Source organism: Rhinoderma darwinii, chromosome 2, assembly GCF_050947455.1.
Source record: "Rhinoderma darwinii isolate aRhiDar2 chromosome 2, aRhiDar2.hap1, whole genome shotgun sequence".
Taxonomy (NCBI): domain Eukaryota; kingdom Metazoa; phylum Chordata; class Amphibia; order Anura; family Rhinodermatidae; genus Rhinoderma; species Rhinoderma darwinii.
Window position 1 is genome coordinate 458,525,530 of NC_134688.1, and position 27,874 is coordinate 458,553,403.

The window sequence follows — 27,874 nt, forward strand, 5'->3', positions numbered from 1 at the left end:
TATGTCACGCGTTTCAAACCTGTGGCCCTCCAGCTGTTGCAAAACTACAACTCCCAGCATGCCTTAAAAGCATGCAGCAACCAGGGAATGCTTGGGAGTTGTAGTTTTGCAACAGCTGGAGGGCCACTGGTTTGACACCACTGGCATATGTCCATAGGTAACGCTTACGTAGCTTTCTGCCAGCTGAGGGCGCATTGCGGAGGGAAAGGTAGGAGGGGGGGCTGTAGTGATGACAGAGTTGTACTGCTCATTGGTCTTGTGTATTTCATCAGCTACTTAGTTAAGCATGAGCAGCGTTAAAAGACGACAGCGGCCTCCATCAGCAATACATGCATGACCGCTCGGCCATTCTCACCTCGTCAGGAAGGGTTATAATAATCTCCCCATTGCTCGGTGGCACGACACGTGATAGGAAATATTCACTGGAAGCAGCGAGCACGGAGCGATGTGCCCGGAATTTCTGATCTCCCACCGCAACGGTCACATCACAGAGAAGACCCTGCTCCCGCTGGCTGTTCAGGCCAAGCAGAACGTTTGCACTGTGAACTGAAGACTCGTAAGCAAAATCAGCGTCTTTCTTCTCACTACAAGACATCCTGCATCCGGGACTCGGCTACCATGCTTCCTTGTATCTCCACCACTGGAAGAGAAGACAAACACGGGGTTACTACAGTCACGTCTGACACCGCCTGGATCAGGGGTAAGCAAACTTCCGAACTCCAGCTGTTGGATAACTACAATTCCCATCATGCCCTGACTGCCTTTGGCTTGAAAAATAAAGACTTTGGCTATCAGGGCATGTTGGGAGTTGTAGTTTCCCAACTGCTGGAGTTGCCGAAGGTTGCGGACCCCTGACCTAGATGTTCAAATAATACGACCCCTGATGGACAAATTTATCAAACCACCAATGAACAGAAGATCGATGGTTTTGAAAAACCAAAACGGAGGGGGGCTGCTGACACTTCCATGGAGTGATCCCCAAAGTCAACAGAAGAAACTCCTCCCCACTGATGTGCAGCATCATTGCCAAAAAGAACGTAACTGTCGCGACGAGCACAAATCACACTAATCATGTCACGGATAACGAGGATTCGTACAACGGCATAATCATAAACAATCAATCGTCATTTTCGCTTTGATCTTTGCCTGCATTTAGGGTATGTTCACACAGGGCAGATACACTGCGTATAAGTACACAGCGTATCGATCCTGGTGCACGCAGGGAATTCGGGCCTGAAAAAAAAATCGCAGCAAATTGTGGCGCAGTTTTTCGGCCGGAATGTCCGCTAGGGAAAACAGCAGGAAAAAAAAAAAACGCCTATAATTACTCGTAGTCAAGTCCCTCTGCTGTCCTGCAGCCCGGCCACCTGGAACGACGTTTTAATCCATGTGACTGCTGGGGCCTGTGATTGGCTGCGGCAGTCACATGGGGTGAAACGTCATCCCTGGAGGCCAGGCTGGACGCAGAAGCAGAGAGAACTGGGTAAGTATAAAAAAAAAAATCTGAGTTGCAATTTTTACGGAAAAACCGCAGCATCCGTTATTTGTTGCAGGTTTTACCTCCATATTGGATTCAATGAGGAAAATCTGCAATAGAAAAGCAGCAATTCCAAAGCATAACTTCACATGCTGAGGATTAACAAAAATAAAGAAATAAATCGCACCACGTGAACGTTTTTTCGGCATATTATTTACGCAGATCGTGGATAAGATTTGCTCAAATTTCATCCACTTTGTAGCTACTGTATTACGCTGTGGATTTTCCACAATCAAATAAGTTGCGGCTAATCTGCTGTGATCACGCTACGTGTAGATTTACCCGTAGTGCAAAGTTTTCACATTCAGAGTTTTTCTGTTGCGGAACTGCCCTTGCACAGTCATTATATGGATCTGTAATATAGAGCCCCCATTGGCTACTTTAGGCCCACACTAGATCTCCATGCGCGTCCAAATTTATACTGGGTCAGCAAGGAAAAAAAAAAAAAAAAAAAGCATTGCAGAGGCGTTCTCCTTTAGAAGCATTGCTTTAAAGGGGAGAATAGAGTGCCCCCCGGTGGTTCTTAAAGGGGTTTTCCCATAATCATTATTTATCACCTATCCACAGGATAGTTGATAAATATCTAAACGGTTGGAGTCCGACCGTTGGAACCCCCACGATCATGAGCTTACCTTGCCGTTTCTGGGAGCCCCATTGGAATAGAGCGGTGCACATGCTTGGCCACTACTCCATTCATTTCCATGGGGCAGCCAAAGATAGCGCTCAGCAGCCCCATAGGAATGAATGGAGTGGTGGCCGAGCATGCGCATTATCGCTTCATTGATATGAGACTCCCAGGAACGGCAAGGTAAGCCCGTTCTCGTGATTGATGGAAGTCCCAGGGGTCCGACCCCCACCAATCAGATATTTATTAGCTATCCTGTGTATAGGTGATAAATATTGATGGGAAAACCCCTTTAATAAGAACCAGTAGGGACGGTTGCCAAAAAAAGGTTCTGTGATGGCGGCTTTGCTGTGTGCATGACCTTGAAGGCGCTGTCTACACTTGTATGGGCCAATCAAGTGCACAAAACAAAAGCATAATGGACCCTTCAATGCTCCTGTAAGAAGGACCATGACGCCAGTGTGAACAGCGCCATAAACTGTGACATTTTATTAAAAGTATTGTGAATCGGTTGTAGGTCTGAAAATTACATGACTCCCGAACAGAATATATTGTCCTTCAGCAAGTGCAACTTAAGGGCATTGTAGGGGGGGGAAAAAAAAGTCAGCTTTTTTTTTTCCCCCACCAGAAACAGCGCCACTCTTGTCAATGGTCAGTGTTTGGTATTACAGTTCAGCTTCAATCAAGTGAATACCACAGCCTATGGACAAGAGTGGCGCTGTTTTTTTCTAATCTCAGAAAATTGCTTGACTATACAGTGACATTTTCCCATAAGACCCCCTCTTTGAGCAGACCACCCCTAATCTAGAACACTTCTCTGTGACAGATTTGGAGTGATCGTATATCTTTTTAACGCAATTTGAATACTAAATCTCTTGTATTGTATATACGGCTTAATATCGAAAATGTTTTTAAAAAGTCTATTTTAACACAAACCAGACCCATGTGCTAATCCATTATTATAGGGAAATCCCGTGACACCGCTATTGTGAAATGATCAGGGATTTTCCGTAGTGAGAAGAAAGCAAAGGGAGAATACCACATCTGTGCCAAACCATGCAAAATATAACTAGGGGAATAATACAAATGTAGAAAATGTCTACGTTTTTTATTTACAACCGAATCCACGACCATGTGAAGAAAAGTAAATATCAGCAAAGGAATTTTGCCCAAAAAAAATAAAAAATGTCAGCTGACACACATACATACAGGGCTCATCGATCAAATCTGTCTAACAGCAAAATTAGCCTTGTTTTCCACGGCAACCAATCACAGAGCAGCTATCATTTTTCCAGAGCAGTTAAAGAAATGTAAGCAGAGCATTGACTGGTTGCTATGGGCAACAGAGACAGTTTCTGTATATTAACACACTGGGCCTCATTCATCAATACAGTCTAAGGCCTATTTCACATGGCGCTAAAAAAAAAACGCGACGTGTAAACACGTCAAAAACGCTAGCGTTTTTGCAAAGCGCTTTTTAAAGTACATGCGTTTGACACGATAAAAATTTACCTGACGCTTTTTTCACACGACGCGTTTTTTGAAACACGCGAGCGTGACTAAACAGCGCCATATGCACAATGCTTTTTCCCATTGTTGTCAATGGAGAGCTTAAAGCAAGCATTTTTGATCCGTAAAACGCGTCGAATGCATGCCGTGTGATCAAAGGCCTAACAGAAAAACTGACCTGGTTGCTATGGCCAACCAATCAATGCTCAGCTTTAATTTTTTTTAAACTGCTTTACAGAAGTGAAAGCCGCACTGTTAAACATTTTTGATAAATGAGACTCCCTTGGTCCATAAATGCCGATTCCATGGACATTGGGGAAGATTTATCAAAACTGGTGCAAAGGAAAAGTGGAGCAGTTGCCCATAGCAACCAATCAGATTCCACCTCATTTTTCAAAGTCCCTATGGAAAATGAAAGTAGCGACCTGATTGGTTGCCATCGACAACTAATCCACTTGACCTTTGCACCAGTTTTGATAAATCTCCTTCAGTAACTTGTTGACTTATGTCTGATCCATACAGGAAGTGAAATAAAGGAGTACAGCGACTATAAAACAGTACTACGTCCGATGAAAACTACCGCTGAGCGTCCAAGCGTTACAGGAGCTATTAAAACACTGCCTACACTTCCCAGGATGCAGTGCAGCAATTTACCGTGCGACAAATGGGCCCCCTCACTCACCAGGGCATGGGTGCAATTGCCATTCCTTATACCACAATATAAGGCCGGATCACAAAGAGCTTTTTTTTCGTGGTTTTTGATGCGGAAACTGCGCCAAAAAACGTCCGAAATCGCCTTCCATTGATTTCAAAGCTCACGGGAAAAAGAAGCGTCATGCCCTTTCTTCAGGCGTTTCTGTCTCTGGCCTCCCATTAACATCAATAGGAGGCAGAGAGCGGTTTTTACTGAGTTTTTTGCCCGCTGCGCTCAATGGCCGCGGCCAAAAAATGCTGCAAAGAGAGTGCAGGCAAGTCAAAATCTGCCTGCATAAAACTCTGTGTGAACAGGGCCTAATACCGTGCCAGAAACCGCACTGCAGCCACATAGTCCCTATAAATCTGGGACTGACTGGTTGTTGGTAGATGTTGCCACAAGCTTCCATATAAAAGCATTGAGTCACACAGTGAAAAGGAACAGAAAAATATGGCAGCTTTCTTCCATAAACAGCGCCACTCATGTCCATGGGCTTTATGCGGTATTGGAGCTCAGTCCCGTTCAGGTGAATGGAACGGAGCTGCAATACCAAACACAACCCATGACCAAGAGTGGCGCTGTTTCTGGTAGAAAGCAACCATGTTCTCGTAATCTTATACAATCCCTTAAATGATTTAGCAACTCCTTGTCCCACTAACGTTGCAGATTGATGTGACGCAACAAAACCCCCCTTTATTTCAATGTAGGACACGTGAATGATTCGTCAACATTTCAGCTTAAAAGATCATTTTACAGATAAAAAATAAACATAAAGAAAGTACATCAAATCAAATAGACTTTCTATTACAGCCAGTAAACTAATTGCTCTGCTTTCGAAGGAGAAACACGAGAAGAGTCAATCAGAAACGGGGAATAGCGCTAAACTGAGTGTATCTAAACCCGTCATTTTAGCGATCGATGGGGGGTCTCAGCAGCCAGACCCCCACCGATGAAAACTTCTGACACATCACTATGAAAGTTTAGTTCCACTTACAGTTTAATAAAGATCAGTCTTCTTCATCTGCCGTCACTCGTTCTACAGAAGTACAGCTCCCAGCATGCTCTCACAGCTGATGACTAGCACTGCCAGGTGGGGGTTATAGTTCACAAGCAGCTGCATAGTCCACCATGACCTCCGAGCACTGGACTCAGCACCAGCTTCCCAAACAGCGGTTGTAAACCTGGACTGTGTGCACATAACACGTCCACGAATGGTTGAGACTTCAAGGATAACCACGTAGCAATAAGCAAGAGCAAATACCATCTGTAACACCATATAAAACTTCAACACGACTACACGTGCAAATACAGCCACACGTACGACACAAGTACACCTGGAAATGGAAAATCCCAGCCGGGACTACCGGTTTATTTGGTTTTGGCTTTAACCCTTGAGTTTCCTGCAATGAGGTATATACAGAATATGTATCCACAGCCCTGCTCTGCCCTTACCTAGTGTGCATGTAAGGCCTTGTTCACACGGCATGTATTCGACGCGTTTTACGCGCATAGAAACGCGTAACAAATGCTTGCTTTAAAGAGACTCTGTCACCACATTATAAGTGCCCTATCTCCTACATAAGGAGATCGGCGCTATAATGTAGGTGACAGTAATGCTTTTTATTTAATAAAACGATCTATTTTCACCATGTTATTAGCGATTTTAGATTTATGCTAATGAGTTGCTTAATGCCCAAGTGAGCGTGTTTTTACTTTAGACTAAGTGGGCGATGTACAGGGGAGTGTATGACGCTGACCAATCAGCATCATGCACTCCTCTCTATTCATTTACACAGCACATAGGGATCCTGCTAGATCCTTATGTGCTATCTTATACTAACACATTAACAATACTGAAGTGTTTAGACAGTGAATAGACATTCCACGGGAGGTCTATTCACAATCTGCACTTCGTTACTGTTTCTGTGGTAGTTACAGCAGAGGAAGCGTAATCTCGTTGTAACCTGTCATCTACAGCGTAATCTCGCGAGATTACGCGTCCTCTGCTGTAACTACCACAGACAGAGTAACGAAGTGCAGAGATTGTGAATAGACATCCCGTGGAATGTCTATTCACTGTCTAAACACTTCAGTATTGTTAATGTGTTAGTATAAGACAGCACATAAGGATCTAGCAGGATCCCTATGTGCTGAGTAAATGAATGGAGAGGAGTGCATGATGCTGATTGGTCACTGATTGGTCAGCGTCATCCACTCCTCTGTACAACGCCCACTTGGTCTAAAGTAAAAACACGCCCACTTGGGCATTAAGCAACTCATTAGCATAAATCTAAAAATCGCTAATAAAGTGGTGAAAATAGATTGTTTTAGTAAATAAAAAGCATTACGGTCACTTACATTACAGCGCCGATCTCCTTATGTAGGAGACAGGGCACTTATAATGTGGTGACAGAGTCTCTTTAAGCTTCCGATTGACCAACGGGAAAACGCATTGTAGTGCATACGACACGTTCTTTTTATGCTCGCGTGTACAAAAACGCATTGTTTAAAAAAAAAGAAGCATCCAGTAAATTCTTGGTGCTGAAAACGCGCCTAATTCCCATAGTCAATGGGAGTTCTAATTACCCGCCCAAAAACGCACAGAAAATGCGAAAAAAAATGCAGCAAAAAACACGACAACAACGCCTGTACTTCAGAAAGCGCTTTGGAAAAATGCTAGCGTTTGATACGCTTACGCACCGGTGTTTTTTTTAGCGCTGTGTGAAAAAGGCCTAATAACCTACCGAGGATCCTACCAGTGATCTACTGGCTACGGGCTGCTGGGCTGCTGAAACCACCCCCCCCCCCCCCACTAATTCACATACAATAGGATTTGGCAGGAAGATTCCAACCTGTACCCACTAAAATTGGCGGTGACAGATGTCTGGCATCCACCCATGACATGCCCATTTAGGATACCCCGGGTTTATTGTGGTCCCGCTGCATGGAGCAGTAAGTACTGTGGTCCTAGTGAGGAGTATAGGAACAGCAGCACTCAGCACTTGCTGTCCCTAGAGGAGTCCTTCACCGGGCATACGGAAAGGGTTTGTCTTCTCTAAAGCAGGGGTGCACAACTTGTGGCCCCCAGCCATCAGGACAATAATCCTGGTCTGTGTCCCAATAGTACAGAAAGATACAGATGCCCAAAGAACGCTCTCTCCTTCTGATGCCGAGAATGCCATCCTTAGATCACAGATAACAGTGCAGGACTTGGAAGATACATGTGAGCGCCCTCTAGTGGCTCTTCCATGTCAGAGAAAAGGGTAGAGGATCTCAGTGCGGGAGCAGGGACAGGCTTGTGTGACTGGCACTGTTATGGGGGCACTGCGGAGCTGTATGGGGTTTTTCTAGTTCAGGCCTTAGGAGGCGGTGAATTACCGGTTCTCTTTTTGGTGTTCTTTGAATCCGTGTGTAATGCACCGACCCCTCAAGTCCTGCACTGGGCATAACACAGTGCGTCAGTTCTACCCTCAGTATTCCTTTAAAGTGGTATTCCCATCTGATATAGAACAAGCGTGTCAGCTGAATGTTACAACCGACACTTCAGTCTTACCAGTGGGATGTTAAACCTTAGATGCCGCAGTCAATAGCGACCGCGGAATCCAAGGCTTCATTCACATCTGCGTCGGTGCTCCGGTTATGGGTTTCGTTGGAGCTTTCCATCAGGGGAACCCATGAACGGAAACCAAACTGAAAAACAGAAACTACGTTGACTACGCTATTGATTCCTCAGAACAACTAAACCCTTACACAACGGTGACAAACGGAAACCATTTCCAACGGATCCGTCACCATCGAAATCAAAGGTGATGCAAACGGAAACCTATTGTTTCTCCTGACGGAAAGCACAAGTGGAACCTTTGAACGGAATCACGACGCAGATGTGAACGAAGCCTAACCTGTTAGAAAGAGGCAGATGGTCCCCTCTGACATTAACCCCCCACACACAACGCGATCGAAAGGTGCCATGGCAGCCTTTTTAAATAGTTAAAAAAATTCACATTTTCCCCCTAAATCAATGTAAAAAAACGAAAAAAATGTCATAACTCACCGTGTCTGTAAAAAAGTCCAAACTATTACAATATGCTCTGTTCACATTAGCATCGGTTCCCAACTAATCCTAATAGATTCTATTGGCTTATATCGAGGTCCTTCAGGTTTCTATAGGCATTTCCAGGATTTTTGACCACAAGAACACGGTGGCAGACTGAGCTACTCTTCAGGTCTTAAATACAGAAACCTGAAAACTGTAGTGTGAACAGAGATTAAGGCCCTGTTCACACTGAGTTTTTTTTTACTCAAAAACCGCCCCAAAAATGCCTCCCATTGATTTGAATGGGAGGCGGCCGAGTTTTTTTACCGCGAGCGGAAAAAACTGCGTCACTGTAAAAAGAAGCGACATGACCTATCTTGAGGCGGTTTAGGGCTCCAAAATCACATTTCAATCAGTCAGAAACGGGAAAAAAACGCCTCGACGAGTGTTTTGACGAGTTTTTGTCAAACCACTGTGCAAAAACCGTCTGGAGCAGTTTTTGCAGGATGAATTTTCTTCCTGCAAAAAACTGTGTGTGAACACAGCCTTAGGCGGTGTCTACACACAGCACAGATATTTCGCCATGGATTTTGCCTCAATTCTGTAGCAAAATATGGATGTGTTCCATGTGAATTGTGCCGCGGATTACACCCTTTGAATTTCAAAAAGTGTAGTCTGCAGTGAAAATCAGCAGCATTTCTGCAATAGAAAAGCGAGCGAGCAAGGCCGGCTGGTTCCATAATACCAGCCACCTTCCCACGGAGTGCCTGCCAGGCAGCAAGAGCCGGCAGCCGCCCCACCAGACAGGATGGGGTCAAATGACTCCCGTTCTCAAGAAAGGTGCGGGTTCCAGGGCTGGGACCAACATCTATCAGACATTGATGGCATCTCCAGTGGATATATCCAAGATGGGATTTCCCCTTTGATGACCAGAAACTTTAGTGATTTTGTGCATATGATGGTATAATGGCGCTAACCATTTTCTCTGTTGGGATAGCCACATCATTTTTGTACTGGTTTTTTTTCAAAGACATATAGGGCTGTTTTTTTTTTTAACCATTTAGTAATATTAGGTATATTTTCCATTTGAGGTAAATTGTGCAAAAAGTTATTTTTGTGTAAATTTGTACTTTGAAAAAGTAGTTCTTCATTTAGTTTTTGATAGCTTTGATATCTAAGGCCTCGTTCACATCTGTGTTAGGGTCCCGGAGCTTTCCGTCAGAACGGGACCCTGAACAGACACAAATGGAAACCAGAGGTTTCCGTTTGTCTCTGTTGTGCACCGGACCCCTCGTTTTGCTGGGAACATTAGCGTAGTCGACTTGTTTTCATAATATTTCTAAGCTTTACATTTATTTTTCACTTTTTAGTTTTCCCAATACGGCTATATTCACACTGCACATATTGCTTGGCGGGTCCCCCTACAAAATACGCCGCAGCATTATTCCTGCTGTCAGCAGGAAGATTCCTCCTCCCATTCACTTCAATGGGCAGTTTGGGCAGAATCCGCCCAAAGATCGGGCAGGACACTTCTTTTGTCTGTTAGCTAAAAAAAAAAATAAGCTGACGAGAACAAGAAGCGTCCGCCTCCCATTGAAATTAATGGGAGTCAGAATTGTGCGGCGGAATCCGCCGCAAAAATTCCTCCGTGTGAACATACCCTTACTAGGACATTCAAAGGAATCTCCTGTGCCCTCTGTGGTGAAGTTAGACATGGGCAGAGCCAATCTAGATCTGCCAAGACCCAACAGCTTAGCCATGCAGGGGGCACCCCAGCAATCATTACTGACCCTAATACAGTAAAGCGGTTTTCTTCATCTGAGGCTGTACTCGGATCACGCCGGCGCTGTAAAACCACGCATCGGTTTGGTAACTTGTGCATATGTATCCGGACATGTAATCAGAAAGTTCCCAGGATACTTCAGGATTAACCAGACACCATCACAGCACACGATATTGTGAAAATGCAACGTCAGAGTCAGCAGTCATCACGCCTCTTCTCTTGCATCATCAAAGTCAGGGGAATTTGTGTGCACAGTGTCAGTGTGGGGGTTAAAAAGCACATTACATTTTTAGGCGAGGGCAAATTATTGTAGAAGCCAGTTTGATGGGGTTTTTGTTTTTTTTTAGTACCCAGACAATAAGAACTTTCTTTATGGATGTGCTAATGTATATATATTTATATAAATGGCACCAAAAGTTTGGCTATGCACTGGTATAAGTGGAAGAAACTAGCCCCTCCGAGTGACAGTCCGGAAGGTCTCGGAGTCTGAGGTTCTATTTAGGGCGTTTTTGCATTGCAGCGACCTCTCTGGATTTTTGAAAGCTGCACGTCAAAGACAATTTCTGTCCATATGTCCTATTAGGGCATTTGATTATCACAGAGGGAAGTCTCCCGCTTGAAGAACCCCCTCTATTAGCCGAGAGCTGCTAAGTAAAAGTGTTGTGTCGCCCATTCTGGCAGACTTGGCGTGGCCATGTACATGCTTACCTACTCACTTGAATGGACACCACGTAATACTACATTCCACCCACAGGGGTGGCGGTAGGAAAAACATGGGGTTGGACAAAACTTCCCCTAGCTCATTCTGGCCATTACAAGAGTTGAACACATGGAGAACGGCCCATGAGGGATTTTTTTTTTTTTTTTAGAGAAGTGGCTGTCTGATTGGGATCTTATTGACATGATGTAAAAAAAAGTGACTATATGATGTATTTAAAGAAGACCAGTGGTAACACAACTTTCCATGTCTGCACCCCCCACCTGACTGTATACCACACTCTACACTTCTATTATATACACTGTATTACTTTATGAACTGCTGCCTTGTTTGTGCTTTTAAAAAGCCTCCATCTTGAGTCTTAGATTTCCCCAGCTTTCTCTTCTTCTCTGCTTTGCTATCAATCCCATGATGCTTCAGCACAGCATCACATGACCAGCTAAAGTCCATACCATTTCTGCATGCTGGGGGACACTGTGATTATCATTCTCTCTATATTCTCCTAAATAAGCTGAGAAACCATAAGTTTACAGACAGGGAGGCTGCACTATATTCTTCTACACCTGTGTGACAGGAACCTGTGTAAGTATCAGTGGTGGCTGATGATAGAAGTTTCTGTCCCCCCTGTGTAATACTAGTGGGGGCAGGAACTGCTGAAGCCTGTGATGGGTGACACACAGATCTCCATGGACTCCAGTAGAGAAAGCGTCACCGAGCCGGATCCACACTGCTGCTAAGCAACCGGCCCAGTCTGATATACAGAGATAAAGAACAGGTGACAGACTGACACATGGAATACCAGAATGGTACACAGGGGAGAGTTTCGTTTTGGCCGAAGTGTCCCTTTAACTGGTTCCCGACCGCTGGCTGTATATTTACGGCCAGCGGTCAGGAACGGGTCCTTAAAACCCGAGCCATAGACTTTTTACGACTCGGGTTTTAACTTGCTGCCCGCGTGATCGGGCAGCTGAATGTCGGGTCTCCGGCTGTCAGTGACTGCCGGGGACCCTGAGGAGAAGATAGAAGCAGCTTTAGCTGCTTCTGTCTTCTCCGATGTCTTTTTACACAGTGCTCAATGAACGCTGTGTATAGGAATAGAGACAGCAGCAGCGGCGCGGTCTCTATTCCTCTATTCCTCCCGGTGATCATGTGACTGGTCACATGATCGCCGGGTGCCGTTAGTGGCAGGCTGCTGCTGGGTCTAACTAGACCCAGCACAGCCCTATTAGTGGCAATAGTCACTATGAGAGGGCTGATTTCCCCTGTAACTGGGGCTGCTGTGCAACTCCAGTTACAGTGGAAAAACATGGTGTAAAAGAAAGAAAAAAAATATATAAAGTTCCCCAAAGGTCTTCTTTGACCTTTGGGGGACAGACCATAGTAATAAAAAAATAATAACGTAAAGTGCAAAAAAAAATTAATAATAAATACACATAAAATACCCACCCCCCAAAAAAAAAACGTTCCCCCCCCGCCAATCATTGTTGTAACGCTAGCACTGACCCAATTACCATAATATAGACATGTAATATATAAAGATTTAGGGTAGACAATGACGATCACAAATAAAAGGTCTATTTTAGGGTAAAACTATGTTATTACCAAAAAAAAATAGCTGAAACGTAAAAAAGCTTATATTTTTACTATTATTTTCAAACTTTATGAATAAAAATTCTAAAATAGCAAATAAGGTGTGTATAAAAACGATAAAAAATGAAACCGGCATTGTCTACGGAAAAAACGTCGCAAAAATCACGTCGTTAGCCCAACAAATAAAAAAGTTATAGCCATTTAACTAACGGCGTTCACCGAGCGGGTTAAACAACACTATATTGTGATAGTTAGAACTTTTATGGACGCGCCAAAGCCAGTTATGTTAACTTTTTTTTTCCCCCTAAAGCAATATAAAAAAAAAAAAAAAAAAAAAAAAAAAAAAAACGGAAAAGGGTTTGTTTTTTTTAACTTTCAAATTTATTTATTTTTTGGAACATTTAAAAAAAATATTTATTTAACTGCTTTTTACTTTTTTTTTTTATTAGTCCCACTACGGGACTTGAACCAGTGATCTGGATCGCTTGCATGATATACAGGGCTTCAAAAGAGTGTAACACAGCAGTCACCCGCTGAGTATGGAGCGCGCTCAGCCCGTGAGCCTGCTCCATACTTCCACTTAACGGCTGCCACGTACTAGTACGTGACATGTCGTTAAGAGGTTTTCCCACAAGGGAGATTTATGACATATCCACAGAATCCTCCCCAGAATTCCTTCCCAGAATCCTCCCGGTTGTAATTAAAATACCGCAATGACACACAAAAACTCACACGTTTAATTAATCTCGCTGTAAGGGCCTGTTCACATCAGCGTTGGCTTTCCGTTCCGGGTTTCCGTCGGGTGAACCCCGCAACGGAAAGTCAAACTGAAAGCACAGCTTCCGTTTCCGTCACAATTGCTAATGGTTTCCGTTCCTAACTATTCCGGCAGGTTTCCGGTATAACGACGGAATGAATAGCTCAGTCGTCTGCGCTATTGATTCCATCGGAAAAACGGAAACCTGCCGGAATGGTGACGAACGGAAACCATTAGCAATGTTTCCGTCACCATTGAGATCAATGGTGACGGAAACGGAAGCTGTGCTTTCAGTTTGACTTTCCGTTGCGGGGTTCATCCGATAGAAACCTCTGACGGAACCCCGGAACGGAAAGCCAACGCTGATGTGAACCGGCCCTAAGAGACTCATCAGGGGACACAGTAATAAAAGTAAATATAGGTCGTTCGGATAGGCCATCAATGTTTGATTGGTGCGGGTTTGATTTCCGGGATCTACAACCTTTAGTAAACTACGTACGATTCAGTAGAACCGCAAGAGGTCAAAATACCGCAGCCGTATTGAAGAATCTAAAAACCGGCGGAATACAAGATATCTGATGTCCTGTTCAAACATGGGCCATACAATTTCAGTATATATAAAAAAAAACAAAAAAAAAAAAAACAAAAAATGTTACAGATTTTATTAAAAAAAAAATGGAAACTAAAACCCAGATGCATTGACGGATCTCATACAATGGATACCACCGGCGCCGGAAACATTATTTGCTCGTATATATATATATATTTTTAATAAAAAAAACAACATGTAGGACCAATGTTGATTCCAGACTAATGCTGTGTGCACGGCCCGTGATTATGGGCATGGATGGTCCGCTGTCCGTCTGCAATCACTGACCATGCACATAAAAGATGTGCATTCATTTCAATGGTGCCGGACTGCGATTGCGGACCTTAAAATGACTTGGCCTGAGTTTTTGCGGTCCAGAATTGCGGCCTGCGCACGGTCTGTGTAAACCACGGTCGTGTGTGTATAGGCCCATAGAAATGAATGGGTCCGCAATTCATCCGCACTTTTGCAGACACAAAAACACATCCGTGTGCATGGGGCCTTACAGCTGAAATAATGAAATAATCCTCGCTGGTGAATGTAACTGGATGTGAGGTGAGGGGTTAATATGGACTGTGCTCTGCTGACAGGGCTGTAGGCTAAGAACCCAGCAGTCACATGCACGGCCTTGCTGTACGAGGGACTGCGAGGACTAAACTATTCTAAACATTTCCTGCTTAACCCGAACATCAGGTCTCCATATACCATCAGGGAAACGACCAATATTGAGGCCACGAACCAAAATACACGCGGTACGTCACGTGTCCTGTACACAGCTCCAAACCATAGACCACGTTCACACGTTGTGGATCCGGTCAGGATTTAGGAGCGGATTCCCCACCTGAGCTCCCCCTTCCCGGCTGTGATGTACAGTCAAATGTTGGGAAGGGGTTATTATTGCCGCAGACTCCGTGCTGACTATGATGCTAGGAGCCCGGCTCCCTGCACTGTGTTCGGTCCGGTACTTGCGGCCGAAATCCGTCCGTCAATTACGGACGTAATTAGTGTGTGTGCACATACCCTAACATTGCTGTATGAGTCAAAGATAGGGATTTTGCAAATACCCTCACTTTTTTTATTTTATATAAACTGAGTTGTGGGAACCACAAAAGGTGTATACCACCAATTTATACTGATTTTATTTAGGAGATAGGGAGAAAGGGAAAGCGTTGTGGTTCCTTTGTAAAATTTAGAGTAATAAAAATAATAAACTTTATTAACTAATTAATTTTAAAATTATAAAATGAATTTTTTACAAATGTCCAATGTAGGTCAGAATAAATTGCAGTTCAGATGACCCCTTGTCCTGCACTATAAGAGCAAAATTTGCCTGTTTAATCATTAACCGTCCAATGCTATTGTCATACAAAAACCATATTCAGATCTTAGAGTATGTGCACACACACTAATTACGTCCGTAATTGACGGACGTATTTCGGCCGCAAGTCCCGGACCGAACACAGTGCAGGGAGCCGGGCTCCTAGCATCATAGTTATGTACGATGCTAGGAGTCCCTGCCTCTCTGCAGGACAACTGTCCCGTACTGTAATCATGTTTTCAGTACGGGACAGTAGTTCCACGGAGAGGCAGGGACTCCTAGCATCGTACATAAGTATGATGCTAGGAGCCCGGCTCCCTGCACTGTGTTCGGTCCGGGACTTGCGGCCGAAATACGTCCGTCAATTACGGACGTAATTAGTGTGTGTGCACATACCCTTAGGCTGAAATTGATAGATAAATTGTTTTAAATTGAGCTTTATTCTCTACTCTATGGTGGACTGAGTAGAGATCTGATAACAGTGGTATAATGATCTTTATTCCAAGTGTGCTTATATTGTGTGCACTGAATAAATCAGCTTTGCTGCTAGTCAGTGGACACTGTATCAGTTTCCTAGAGTTCTCTTATGTGCACTGAGTGTATCATAAATGTTGTTAGTTAGTGAACAATGTATCAATTTCTTGAGATTCTCATGAATGCACTGAGTGTATCAGCATTCAATGTTAAAATAAAAATAAAAACAAAAATCTAACATTTCAAAGATTCACATATGTATAAGCAACGTATTAATTAAAACAAATATAAGAAACTATAAGTAATACCTAATATAAATCTAAAACTCTTCTAGGAATTAATTTTTCTGTAAATAAATAATATTGAGCTTTTTGACAGATACTTGGTAATTAATCCACCTGTCATCCACACACTGTTATACTTGAAACAACCCTATTGGCCCCCTTAGCTGTCAATCAGCACTTACCATATATAAGGGCAATGCTGAATGCTATTAAAACGGAATCTTTGTTCCAAGTTTAATGGTGATGGATTAAAAGGAAGTCCAGTTGAATGTAGTCCAGGGTGAGTGAGAAGTGAAAGTGCTTGTCCTCGGCCCCGAGGACAAGCACTTTCACTTCTCACTCACCCTGGACTACATTCAACTGGACTTCCTTTTAATCCATCACCATTAAACTTGGAACAAAGATTCCGTTTTAATAGCATTCAGCGCTGGATCCTACCTTCTTCCTTCCTTGCTAGCCTGCCGTGTGCCGACACGAGGATCCGAGCGCCATCCATTATCCACACCACACTGGAGTGTCAAGGTGAGCTGGAGGTCTCCTCCACAGTTTCTTTTTGTCATATATAAGGGCGTCAGAACCGGCGGGTTACACCACAAGAGGAAGTCGGAATGCCGGCGAAACGCGCGTCGGGTGTTTAGTCCTAATTTAGCAACCAATTCAGTGCACACAATATAAGCACACTTGGAATAAAGATCATTATACCACTGTTATCAGATCTCTACTCAGTCCACCATAGAGTAGAGAATAAAGCTCAATTTAAAGCAATTTATCTATCAATTTCAGCCTAAGATCTGAATATGGTTTTTGTATGACAATAGCATTGGACGGTTAATGATTAAACAGGCAAATTTTGCTCTTATAGTGCAGGACAAGGGGTCATCTGAACTGCAATTTATTCTGACCTACATTGGACATTTGTAAAAAATTCATTTTATAATTTTAAAATTAGTTAATAAAGTTTATTATTTTTATTACTCTCAATTTTACAAAGGAACCACAACGCTTTCCCTTTCTCCCTATCTCCTAAATAAAATCATTGCTGTATGAGGCCTTGTTTTCTTTCAGGCAAAGTTGTACTTGTTTAGGAGGCATTTTTAGGTACAAACACGTTCCATTACTTTTTTGGCGCATTTTGTTTGATAAATGTGCAGTTATGTGTGAATGAGAAAGCAGGAATGGACAAAATAGTGTAGAACTTAAACACCAGTACAGCTACGCTCACACCAAGTTATGGGAAATTCTCCCACCATATACACCCAACGTATCCATAGCCTATAATGACTCCCAGTAATCATAGCAGACCTTCTCCAGTACTCACAACAGCCCACCAGCTACTCCCCAATACTCACAACAGCCCCCCAGCTTCTCCAGTACTCACAACAGCCCCCCAGCTACTCCCCAATACTCACAACAGCCCCCCAGCTACTCCCCAATACTCACAACAGCCCCCCAGCTTCTCCAGTACTCACAACAGCCCCCCAGCTTCTCCAGTACTCACAACAGCCCCCCAACTTCTCCAGTACTAACAGCCCCCCAGCTACTCCCCAATACTCACAACAGCCCCCAGCTACTCCCCAATACTCACAACAGCCCCCCAGCTACTCACAACAGCCCCCCTGCTTCTCCAGTACTCACAACAGCCCCCCAGCTACTCCCCAATACTCACAACAGCCCCCAGCTACTCCCCAATACTCACAACAGCCCCCCAGCTACTCCCCAATACTCACAACAGCCCCCCAACTTCTCCAGTACTCACAACAGCCCCCCAGCTACTCCCCAATACTCACAAGCATGACCACAATTCCCCCCCCTTCCTCAGAGGAATGTCACAGGAGACCCCTCCCCCCAGTAGTCAGAGACCGCCACCATTCTTAAAACCAAGTTTAGACCGAGGTTTTTGGGGTTAAGAAAAATGGATGTAATAACGCTACAACTTTCTAACGTTTTTTTAATGGTATTTTTAGTGACTTTTTAAATAAGGTTTTATCGTCTAGGAATTTATTAGGTGTTTTTGAAAAGGCTATTGAATTCTATGGAGAAAAAGAACACTATAAACAATCCCGCACTTTCAGCATTTTGAAAAATACACCGACTGCTAAAAAACACACACGCTGCAAACCAAACGCTGTGCGTGTAGACGTCATTTATAAAGACTTCCGGCAAAACGGCGGGTATGTCCCAGATATATATGTCCCACCGAGCCCGCGGACATCTGCAACGTCTCCCACAAAACCAGAGCCATAACACCACAGAGAAATAAGCAGAAACCTCGGATTTTCCATTGTAGTAAACGCGCCGGACGGGGGACTGACTGCCCGGTGACTCCTGGAGGGGGCGATGTTTATGACGTGAATTACTGATTTACAGACGTTTGTTATACACACGTGTGCGGAGCAGGAATAACACGCGTATGAAGACATCATAGTGACGGACATGCTGAGAAACAAAACACCCGACCGAAACATACCAGGGAGAGCCGATACACGGTAGAAATGTCCTTTATTACCCCAACAATTTCAATCAAAAATCAATAGAAAACCACCCAAAAACTGACGCTCCCTCAGCACGTTTCACAGTCTGGTCCTTGAGATTAGTCCCGTGTCTCATTTACACGAGTGTTTCTCATCAGTGATTAACAACGGACCGCACACCGACCAATGCAACTCAATGGGACTGGTCACACATCCGTGTTTTATGGCGTAGCGTGTGTCCGCTGTGAGGAACTCACCGCACGTCCTATTCCAGTCCGTTTGTGCGTACCGGACTCTCCCATTAAAGTCTACGGGTGCGTGAAAAAAACGAACAGCAGACAAATGACATCCGAGTGCTGCCCGTTTTTAACGCATCAGTTGCTAAAGACAATGATAAAAAAAGAAAAGTGGAACCATGAAGTTCCTGCCGAGGAAAAAACACTTGGATGACACACGGAAACGACACTGACGCAACACAGACAGTCACATGCATGAAAAACGACTCGTTTTTAGCGGACGCAAAACAGATACGCTCGGGTAATATGGGCCTTAAAGAGACACTCCGGTGATAGAGCAGGCCATCCTCCTACCGGGGTGCTTTGTAATTATGTCACATGACCAACCGATTCCTAAAGCGTCTGCTGTGCGGCACCGGAATTCACTTTCACTATACTTTCAATGGAATTCTCATAGGAATGTATAGTGAAAGAGACTTCCGGTCCACTGTACGAGTAAGCCGGTAACGTGACATAATTGTGGCCGGGATATTTCTGCAACAGAGCGCCCGGTAAGAGGAAAGTCTGCCCGATCTTTTACTAGGGGTACAATACAGACGGGGGTCACAATAAAATAAAAAAAAATAATTGGTGGAGCGTCTCTTTAAAGAGGCTCTGTCACCAGATTTTGCAACCCCTATCTGCTATTGCAGCAGATAGGCACTGCAATGTAGATTACAGTAACGTTTTTAGTTTTAAAAAACGAGCATTTTTGGCCAAGTTATGAGCATTTTTGTAGTTATGCAAATGAGGCTTGCAAAAGTCCAAGTGGGTGTGTTTAAAAGTAAAAGTCCAAGTGGGCGTGTATTATGTGTGTACATCGGGGCGTGTTTACTACTTTTACTAGCTGGGCGCTCTGACGAGAAGTATCATCCACTTCTCGTCAGAACGCCCAGCTTCTGGCAGATCACGCTGTGACGTCACTCACAGGTCCTGCATCGTGTCAGACACATCGGCACCAGGCGACAGAGGCTTCAGTTGATTCTGCAGCAGCATCAGCGTTTGCAGGTAAGTAGCTACATCGACTTACCTGCAAACGCTGATGCTGCTGCAGAATCATCTGTAGCCTCTGGTGCCGATGTGTCCTCGCTCGTCTGACACGATGCAGGACCTGTGAGTGACGTCACAGGTCTGCACTGCCAGAAGCTGGGCGTTCTGACGAGAAGTGGATGATATTTCTCATCAGAACGCCCAGCTAGTAAAAGTATTAAAAACGCCCCGATGTACGCACATAATACACGCCCACTTGGACTTTTGCAAGCCTCATTTGCATAACTACAAAAATGGTCATAACTTGGCCAAAAATGCTCGTTTTTTTAAAAATAAAAACGTTACTGTAATCTATATTGCAGCGCCGATCTGCTGCAATAGCAGATAGGGGTTGCAAAATCTGGTGACAGAGCCTCTTTAAAGGGGTTCCTCAATAAAACCACCTTTCGAGATGCTCTATTAGGACATATGGAACATCATAAAGAAGAGTCGTCACTTGGGACTCCCCCCTCTATGAGCGGAGAGGCGCTAACTGACATCAGCTTTCATTTTGGCGGACTCGGCACCCTGCAGCGGCCACAAACCATGGCCAGCCGCTCCTTCCCCTGATGATATCCGCTGTCTGGGGTTATATAATAAAGGTTTTTCTACATGAACGGCGATTTGGGCTCATGCACACAGCCTTATTCTGGCTCCGTTTTGTATCATCCGCGTGCTGTCCGCGTTTCACGCAACAGTTGCTAAGGAAATGCTGAGAAGAAAAAAATGTGCCAGCACGGACACTAAAAACGGAGGTCACACGGAACCGAAATGCATTAAATACGGTCCATTTTTTGCCGGACGCAAAACGGACACCCTCGTTTGAATCAGGCTTTAGAGACCGTTTTATAGAAAATGTGTCCCTGTGCAACAAGCAAAGTAGCCCCCCCCATGAGTGCCATTTTTTGCCACCATTACTGAATTATAAAATAATCCCGCCATACAATCCCTAAATAGCTCCACACAACATACAAATAATACTACCATATGCTGCAAATTAATGACCATATAAAACGGACCTAGTAACACTGCCATACAGCCTCCTGGCGACACACCGCAAACACAGCCTCCGCGCCACAACGCAAACACAGCCTCCGCGCCACACACCGCAAACACAGCCTCCGCGCCACACACCGCAAACACAGCCTCCGCGCCACACACCGCCTCCGCGCGCCACACCGCAAACACAGCCTCTGCGCCACACCGCAAACACAGCCTCCGCGCGCCACACCGCAAACACAGCCTCCGCGCCACACCGCCACATCGATCAGTACAGAGCTGGAGACATAGGTGCTCCGGAGCCCTGAAACCATCTTTGTCCCCTCTATGAGTCAGAGCAGAGTCGTTACCTTGTAATATCTACAAATAAAACAAAGCAGAAGAGTCTGACGTAACTCAAAGTGTAACTACATTTTTCTAAAACTTTTGACATATCACAGGGGAACACCAGGCCCCATCTACAGCGCCCACAGGCCGGCATGCCTTGTAATACGGATCATCTGCACCCTCCTGTCCCTTCCTCAACCAATTGTCAGGAGTTGTAATCTAACCCAAGCAAATATGTATCATATATATCTATATACACCTCTATAGGTCTCCAATTACACACAAATTCTCCAGTATTGTCCCCTGATGAACCAACTAGGTCACTATTGTGCGTGATAGAATTTTTTTGTATCCCTGGAGTTTGTCCATAGGAAGTGTACGGTACGACGCCACCTAGATTTCATTTTCTGGACACTCCAGGTGATTATTGGGGATTGTTTATATAATTAAAGAGGTTCTGTCACCAGATTATCAAATCCCTATCTCCTATTGCATGTGATCGGCGCTGTAATGTAGAGAACAGTAACGTGTTTTTTTTTTGTTTTTTTTAAACATTCATTTTTGGCCAAGTTATGAGCTATTTTATATTTATGCAAATGAGGTTTGAAATGGACAACTGGGCGTGTTTTTTTCGTTATGTCCAACTGAGCGTGTATTGTGTTTTTAACTGGGCGTGTTTACGTGTATGACGCTGACCAATCAGTGACCAGTCAGCATCATACACTCATCTCCATTGATTTACACAGCAGCGATGTGCAGCCGCATACACAGTGATTAACGTTAATCAAGTGTCCTGATAATGAATACACATGAAATCCAGCCTGGACGTCATGTGTACTCAGAATCCTGACACTTCTGACTCTTTTCTGTGAGATTTCTAGCACGGGAAACAAAATCTCGTTTATCTCCGAAATCTCACGAGATTTCGTTTCACTTGCTAGAAATCTCAAAGAAAAGAGTCAGAAGTGTCAGGATTCTGAGTACACATGACGTCCAGGCTGGAGGTCATTTGTATTCATTATCAGGACACTTGATTAACGTTAATCTCTGTGTATGTGGCTGCACATCGCTGCTGTGTAAATGAATGGAGAGGAGTGTATGATGCTGACTGGTCACTGATTGGTCAGCGTCATACAAGTAAACACACCCAGTTAAAAACACAATACACGCCCAGTTGGACATAACGAAAAAAACACGCCCAGTTGTCCATTTCAAACCTCATTTGCATAAATATAAAATAGCTCATAACTTGGCCAAAAATGAAAGTTTTTCAAAAAAACACACGTTACTGTAATCTACATTGCAGCGCCTATCACATGCAATAGGAGATAGGGGTTTGATAATCTGGTGACAGAGCCTCTTTAACCCCTGGATTTGTATTCAAAATAATTACCCAGAGTATTTTAATCTGAATAATGAATAAAGCCGTGTTCACACGGGGAGGATACCATGTGTAATCACACGCAGTGTATCCGTCCTGTGCGCCGCAGGGAATTCCCGACAAAAAACTGCACCAAACTGTGGTGCAGTTTTTTACCCGGAATGTGCGCTGTGGAAAACTGCAGACGTTTCATCCCATGTAACCGCTACAGCCTGTGATTGGCCTGTGATTGGCTGCAGCGGTGGTCACATGGGATGAAACGTCATCCCAGGAGGCCGCAATGGAGGGAGAAACACAGACTTCTGGGTAAGTATGAAATTTTTTTTGGGGGGGGATTTTTTGTGCAGCACAGTCGCTGCGAACCCGCCGCAAAAAACACAACATCTGCTATTTGTTGCCGGTTTTACCTCCCCATTGAATTCACTGGGGAAATCTACAACAAATAAGCAGCGTTTACGCAAATACAGTTGACGTGCTGCGGGATAAAGTTCCGCACCGCGGGTCAATTTCTGAGCGGTTTTCCCACTCAGGATTTCCGCAGCGTGTGGATCAGGTTTGTTTTTTCTCATCCACTCTGCTGCTACTGTATTATGCTGTGGATTTTCCGCAACAAATTCCAGTACGGAAAAACCCCAGTATTTAAGCAACGTGTGAACTCAGCCTGAACGCATGTTCACACGCTTAATAAAACACATCTGAAAATACGGAGCTCTTTTCAAGGGAAAAACAGCTCCTGATTTTCATCCTTTTTTTAGCAACTCATGTTTTTCGCAGCGTTTTTTTAGTCAATGAAAAACAAACAGCTCCAAAAACGGCTCAAGAAGTGACAGGCACTTCTTTTTCGCAGCCGTTTTTTTACGTGGCCTTTTTTCAAAACGGACACATAAAAAAACTGCCCGTCGGAACAGAACGCTGTTTTTCCCATTGAGATCAATGGGAAGATGTTTGGAGGCGTTCTGCTTCCGATTTTTCGGGCGATTATAGGCTGTGTGAACATACCCTAAGGCCCCATGCACACGAACGTAAAAAAAGGCCCGTAATTATGGCCCGTAATTACGGGCCCATAGTCTTCTATTGGCCCCGGGTACCTTCCCGTTTGCTTACGGGAAGGTGCCCGTGCCGTTGAAAAATATGTAACATGAAATTACACCACGGGCAGGTCCATAGAAGTCTATGGGGCTCCCGTAATTACGGGTGGCTACGTGTGTGCACCCCTAATTACGGGAGCGTTGCTAGGCGACGTCAGGGGATAGTCACTGTCCAGGGTGCTGAAAGAGTTAACTGATCGGCAATAACTCTTTCAGCACCCGGGACAGTGACTAACGCTGGAGTTAATAGTATTAAAAGTTAACTTACCCAGAACTCCCTGCTTCTTCCTCAAGTTCAGCCTCCCGGGATGACATTTCATCCCATGTGACCGCTGCAGCCAATCACAGGCCAATCACAGGCTGCAGCGGTCACATGGACTGCCGCGTCATCCAGGGAGGTCGGACCGGATGTTAAAAAAAAAAGACGCGTCACCAAGACAATGGCCGGGGTACGTATGAACTTCTTTTACTTTCAATCACTGCGGAAACTCTGCCCGAAAGGGCTGACCCTTCTCTCTATCCAGCACTGATAGAGAGAAGGGGCTGCCGATTAGTGCAGAGAAAACGGGTCCGTAAATACTGCTGGAATACGGGTTGTATAAGTGTGACAAAGACCAGTATTTACGGGAGGAAAAAAATATGTTTGTGTGCATGAGGCCTCAATGTTATGTTTTTTGAGGCGTTCCCGCTCTGTGATGCTACTTCTTTCTTTGAAGAATCCACATATTAATTTCAGTGATAATGTGTCATAGTGACATGTCAGAAGTTTTGATCGGTGGGGGTCCCCCCCCCAGGTCCTCCACTACACAGAACACTCAAGCAAAACGCGCCAATGAGGGTATTTTCAGCAGTTTTTCAGGCCGCAAACGCCCCGGAAAACGGCTAAAAATACAAAAGGTTGAACGCCTCCAAGCATCTGCCCATTGGTCTCAATGGGAAAAACTGCATTTCATTCCCACAAGGTGTTTTTTTATGCGGCCGTTTGTAAAAAGACGTGCATGTCACTTTTTGAGCGCCATTTTTGGAGCCGCTTTTCATTGGCTCAATAGAAAAACAGCACCAAAAATGGCCGTAAAAAACATCAAAAGCCGCTTGATGCTTAGAAAACGGCTGAAAATCAGAGGCTGTTTTCCCTTGAAAACAGCTCCGTATTTTACGGCCATATTTAATTTGCCGTGTGAACACAGCCTTACTGCGCAAATTATCGGTGTCAGGCTGGGTTCACACGACCTATTTTCAGACGTATCGAATTACGTCTGAAAAAACGCTTCCAATATGTCGGCAAACATCTGCCCATTACTGTCAATGGGCTTTACGACGTACTGTGCCGACGACCTGTCATTTTACGCGTCGCGGGACACTTCTTGGGACGTAATTGGAGCCGTTTTTCATTGACTTCAATGAAGAACAGCTCCAAATTATGTCTGTAAAAGACGGCTCGCAAAACGCGAGTACGAGCAATTACGTCTGAAATTCAGGAGCCGTTTTCTCCTGAAAACAGCTCCGTAATTTCAGACGTAAATGCAGTTATCGTGTGCACATACCCTAAATGTCGCCAGCAATAAAGTGGAGGAAGAAATGTAACTGTTGAATGCTACAGTCATGATGAGCTTCCCCTTGTCAATGGGGTGTTTAAAGATAGTCAGACTGGGTAAGGACACCCGCACTGACAAGGGGAATGGTAACACCCAGCTGTCAATGTATTCATACATTTCCAGGAGGAATAACAGAGGAATGGCACAGAGTTATAAAAAAAAAAAAAGAAGGTTCTCGATGCATATTATTAATTTTTTGATGATGCAGCCAGCTGGGGGCAGAAATATGACAAGGGATTATATGGGGTATTATTTATCTATGTTTATGCAAACCATATATAATCCATACCATACTAACATGACCACAGGACAGACATCTGATACACACAGGACACATTGTATGAGATTACATATATATATATATATATACTGCATACCTCACCACTATACACAAACATTATACACAACACCAGAGAACGCGTCCCCTTTAAGAAATTATGTCGGTACACCCCAAAGTGAGAGCCCTTCCCCCACCGCTGACCCGGAAGGCTCCTCTTCCTTACATCCCCCATAACATGTCCACACACTTACTGCAGCCGCAGACATTGATTTCTCAGTCCTCAGTCTTCTTCCTTGTTCTCTGGCAGCTTCCTGGGCTGCCTGTGTCTCCTGGAATGACGTAACTGAGTGACGTCACCGGCTACAGGGGCTGAGGAGGGTCAAGTTCTGTCAGTCTGCAAACTGCACTATCTGCCTCATGCTGCATGGGTGTACTGAGGGTTGCAATAAAGTGCGTGCGTGCGTTTTTCTGATAGCCCGGTGCATTACAGAACAGGATGATAACCTTGAAGAAGCATCTAATTAACCCCTAAGGGTATGTTCACACCTCCGGTACGCCTGTAATTACCGAATTTCAGACGTAATGGCAAGTGCAGGCGTTTTTCGCAGCGTCCATTACGTACGTAATTGGAGCTGTTTTTGTATGGAGTCAATGGAAAACTCCTCCAATTACGGCCCAAGAAGTGACAGGCACTTCTTTGACGCAGGCGTCTTTTTTACGCGCCGTCTTTTGACAGCGGCGCGTAAAAAAAATGAACGTCTGCACAGAACACCGTAAAACCCATTCAAATCAATGGGCAGATGTTTGCCGACGCTTTCAAGCAGTATTTTCGGCCGTAATTTCAGGCGTAAAAAGCCTGAATTACGTCAGTAATTTGTGCGTGTGAACATACCCTTCATGACATGGCCAATTTTGGCCACGAGGACAGAACAATTTTTTAAATTTTTTTCCTCTTTGCATCCAGGGGCTAACAACTTTTTTATTTTTTGATTGGCGTGGCTGTGTGAGACTTTCATTTTTGCGGGACAAGCTGTACTTTCTATAGGTGCCATTTTTTGGTGCATTTGGTACATTTTTTGTACATTTGGTACATGAGTTTTTTATGGGTGCACTGTGTCTGACACTGTTACAAGGCATTCACTGGCATTGCCATAGAGGTCCATTGTTATTGGCTGTTATGGGGCACTGTGGCTAGTACTATTATGGGGTACTGTGGCCAGTACTATTATGGGGTACTGTGGCTAGTACTATTATGGGGCACTGTGGCTAGTACTATTATGGGGCACTGGCTGGTATTGTTAAATTATTAGCAGTGGAGTCACTGCAGTATGTGAGTACAGAGGGCAGGTGTCAGAAACTGGCGAGCTCGGGCAAGTGCCAGGGCCCACTCCCCTTTGGGGGGCCCACTCGGCCGCTGGGTGCCGACGCTGCTGTCATGGCTCCTCCAGGAGTGGAATCCCCGGCCATACTTTTGCCGATGGGATTCTGCTTCTAGCCTGCAACTTGTGGGGGCCCGTGCCGCCTGCTGTCACGGGCCCACCCGTGCCCAGTGGCCCCGCTAGCAGCCACTATGGCTGCTACAACTGTAGCGATGCCACATTCAATAGTTGAACGCTATGGCAGAGCAGGGCGGTAGCTCCCTACTCTGCCATTTACTAGGCTACAGATTCCCAGGTAGGGTTCTAATAGCGCTCTACTCGGGCTCTGGGGTTGCCCCTGACATCACTATCCATATATGGATTATTAGCGAGTGTCCTCACATACTGCAGTGACTACACTGCTAATAATTTTTGGTATCCTTTAAGGGTAGCACTCTTATGGGGGGGCAGCAGAAATTGACATGCTGAGGACATAAAAATTTGCACCGTAGATCACTTTGGCTACGTTCACACTCGGCGGATACGCTGCGTAAAGGTACACATCGTATACTCACTGGCGGCTGTAGGGAATTCTGGCCGAAAAACACCAAACTGTGGTGCAGTTTTCTATCATGTCCACTGCAGAAATCCTACAAAGAAAAACTAATGGATATACTAACCACGCCAATGCGTCCCTCTGATGACCTTACTTTCTGCAGCCCTAGTATGATGTTTCATCCCATGTGACCGCTGGAGCCTGTGATTGGCTGCATCGGTTACATGGGATGAAACGTCATCCGAGGAGGCCTGAACCAACAACCACAGAGTTCTGAGTAAGTATAAAAAAATTTTTTTTTTTTCTGAGTTGCGATTTTTGCGGCGGAACCGTAGCTTTTCCTCCGGAAAAATCGCAACTTCTCATTTGTTGCAGGTTTTACCTCCCCATTGAATTCAATGGAGAAAACCCACAACAAAAAAGCAGCGATTACACAAATACAATTGACATGGTCAATTTCGGAGCGGTTTTTCCGCTTAACAAATCTCATCCTCTCTGCTGCTACGGTATTATTTTGCGGATTTTCCACAGTATTTTACGCTACGTGCAGAAAATGTCAGCAGGATGTGGATGAGATTTGCTGCTACAATACTCCGCTACAAAT

General features: G+C 44.6%; 1 protein-coding gene across 1 annotated transcript in view; it reads right to left on the bottom strand.

Annotated features, from left to right (window-relative positions):
- Positions 1-25,687, bottom strand: part of BACH1 (BTB domain and CNC homolog 1) — a 39,256-nt gene extending 13,569 nt beyond the window's left edge. The window contains exons 1-2 of the mRNA XM_075850954.1: positions 25,608-25,687; positions 356-640 (exon numbers count right to left, since the gene is read on the bottom strand). Coding sequence (XP_075707069.1) covers positions 356-595 — 240 coding nt within the window. The 5' untranslated portion in view covers positions 596-640; positions 25,608-25,687. The remainder of the gene's footprint in view (positions 1-355; positions 641-25,607) is intronic.
- Between the last annotated feature and the right edge of the window lie 2,187 nt (positions 25,688-27,874).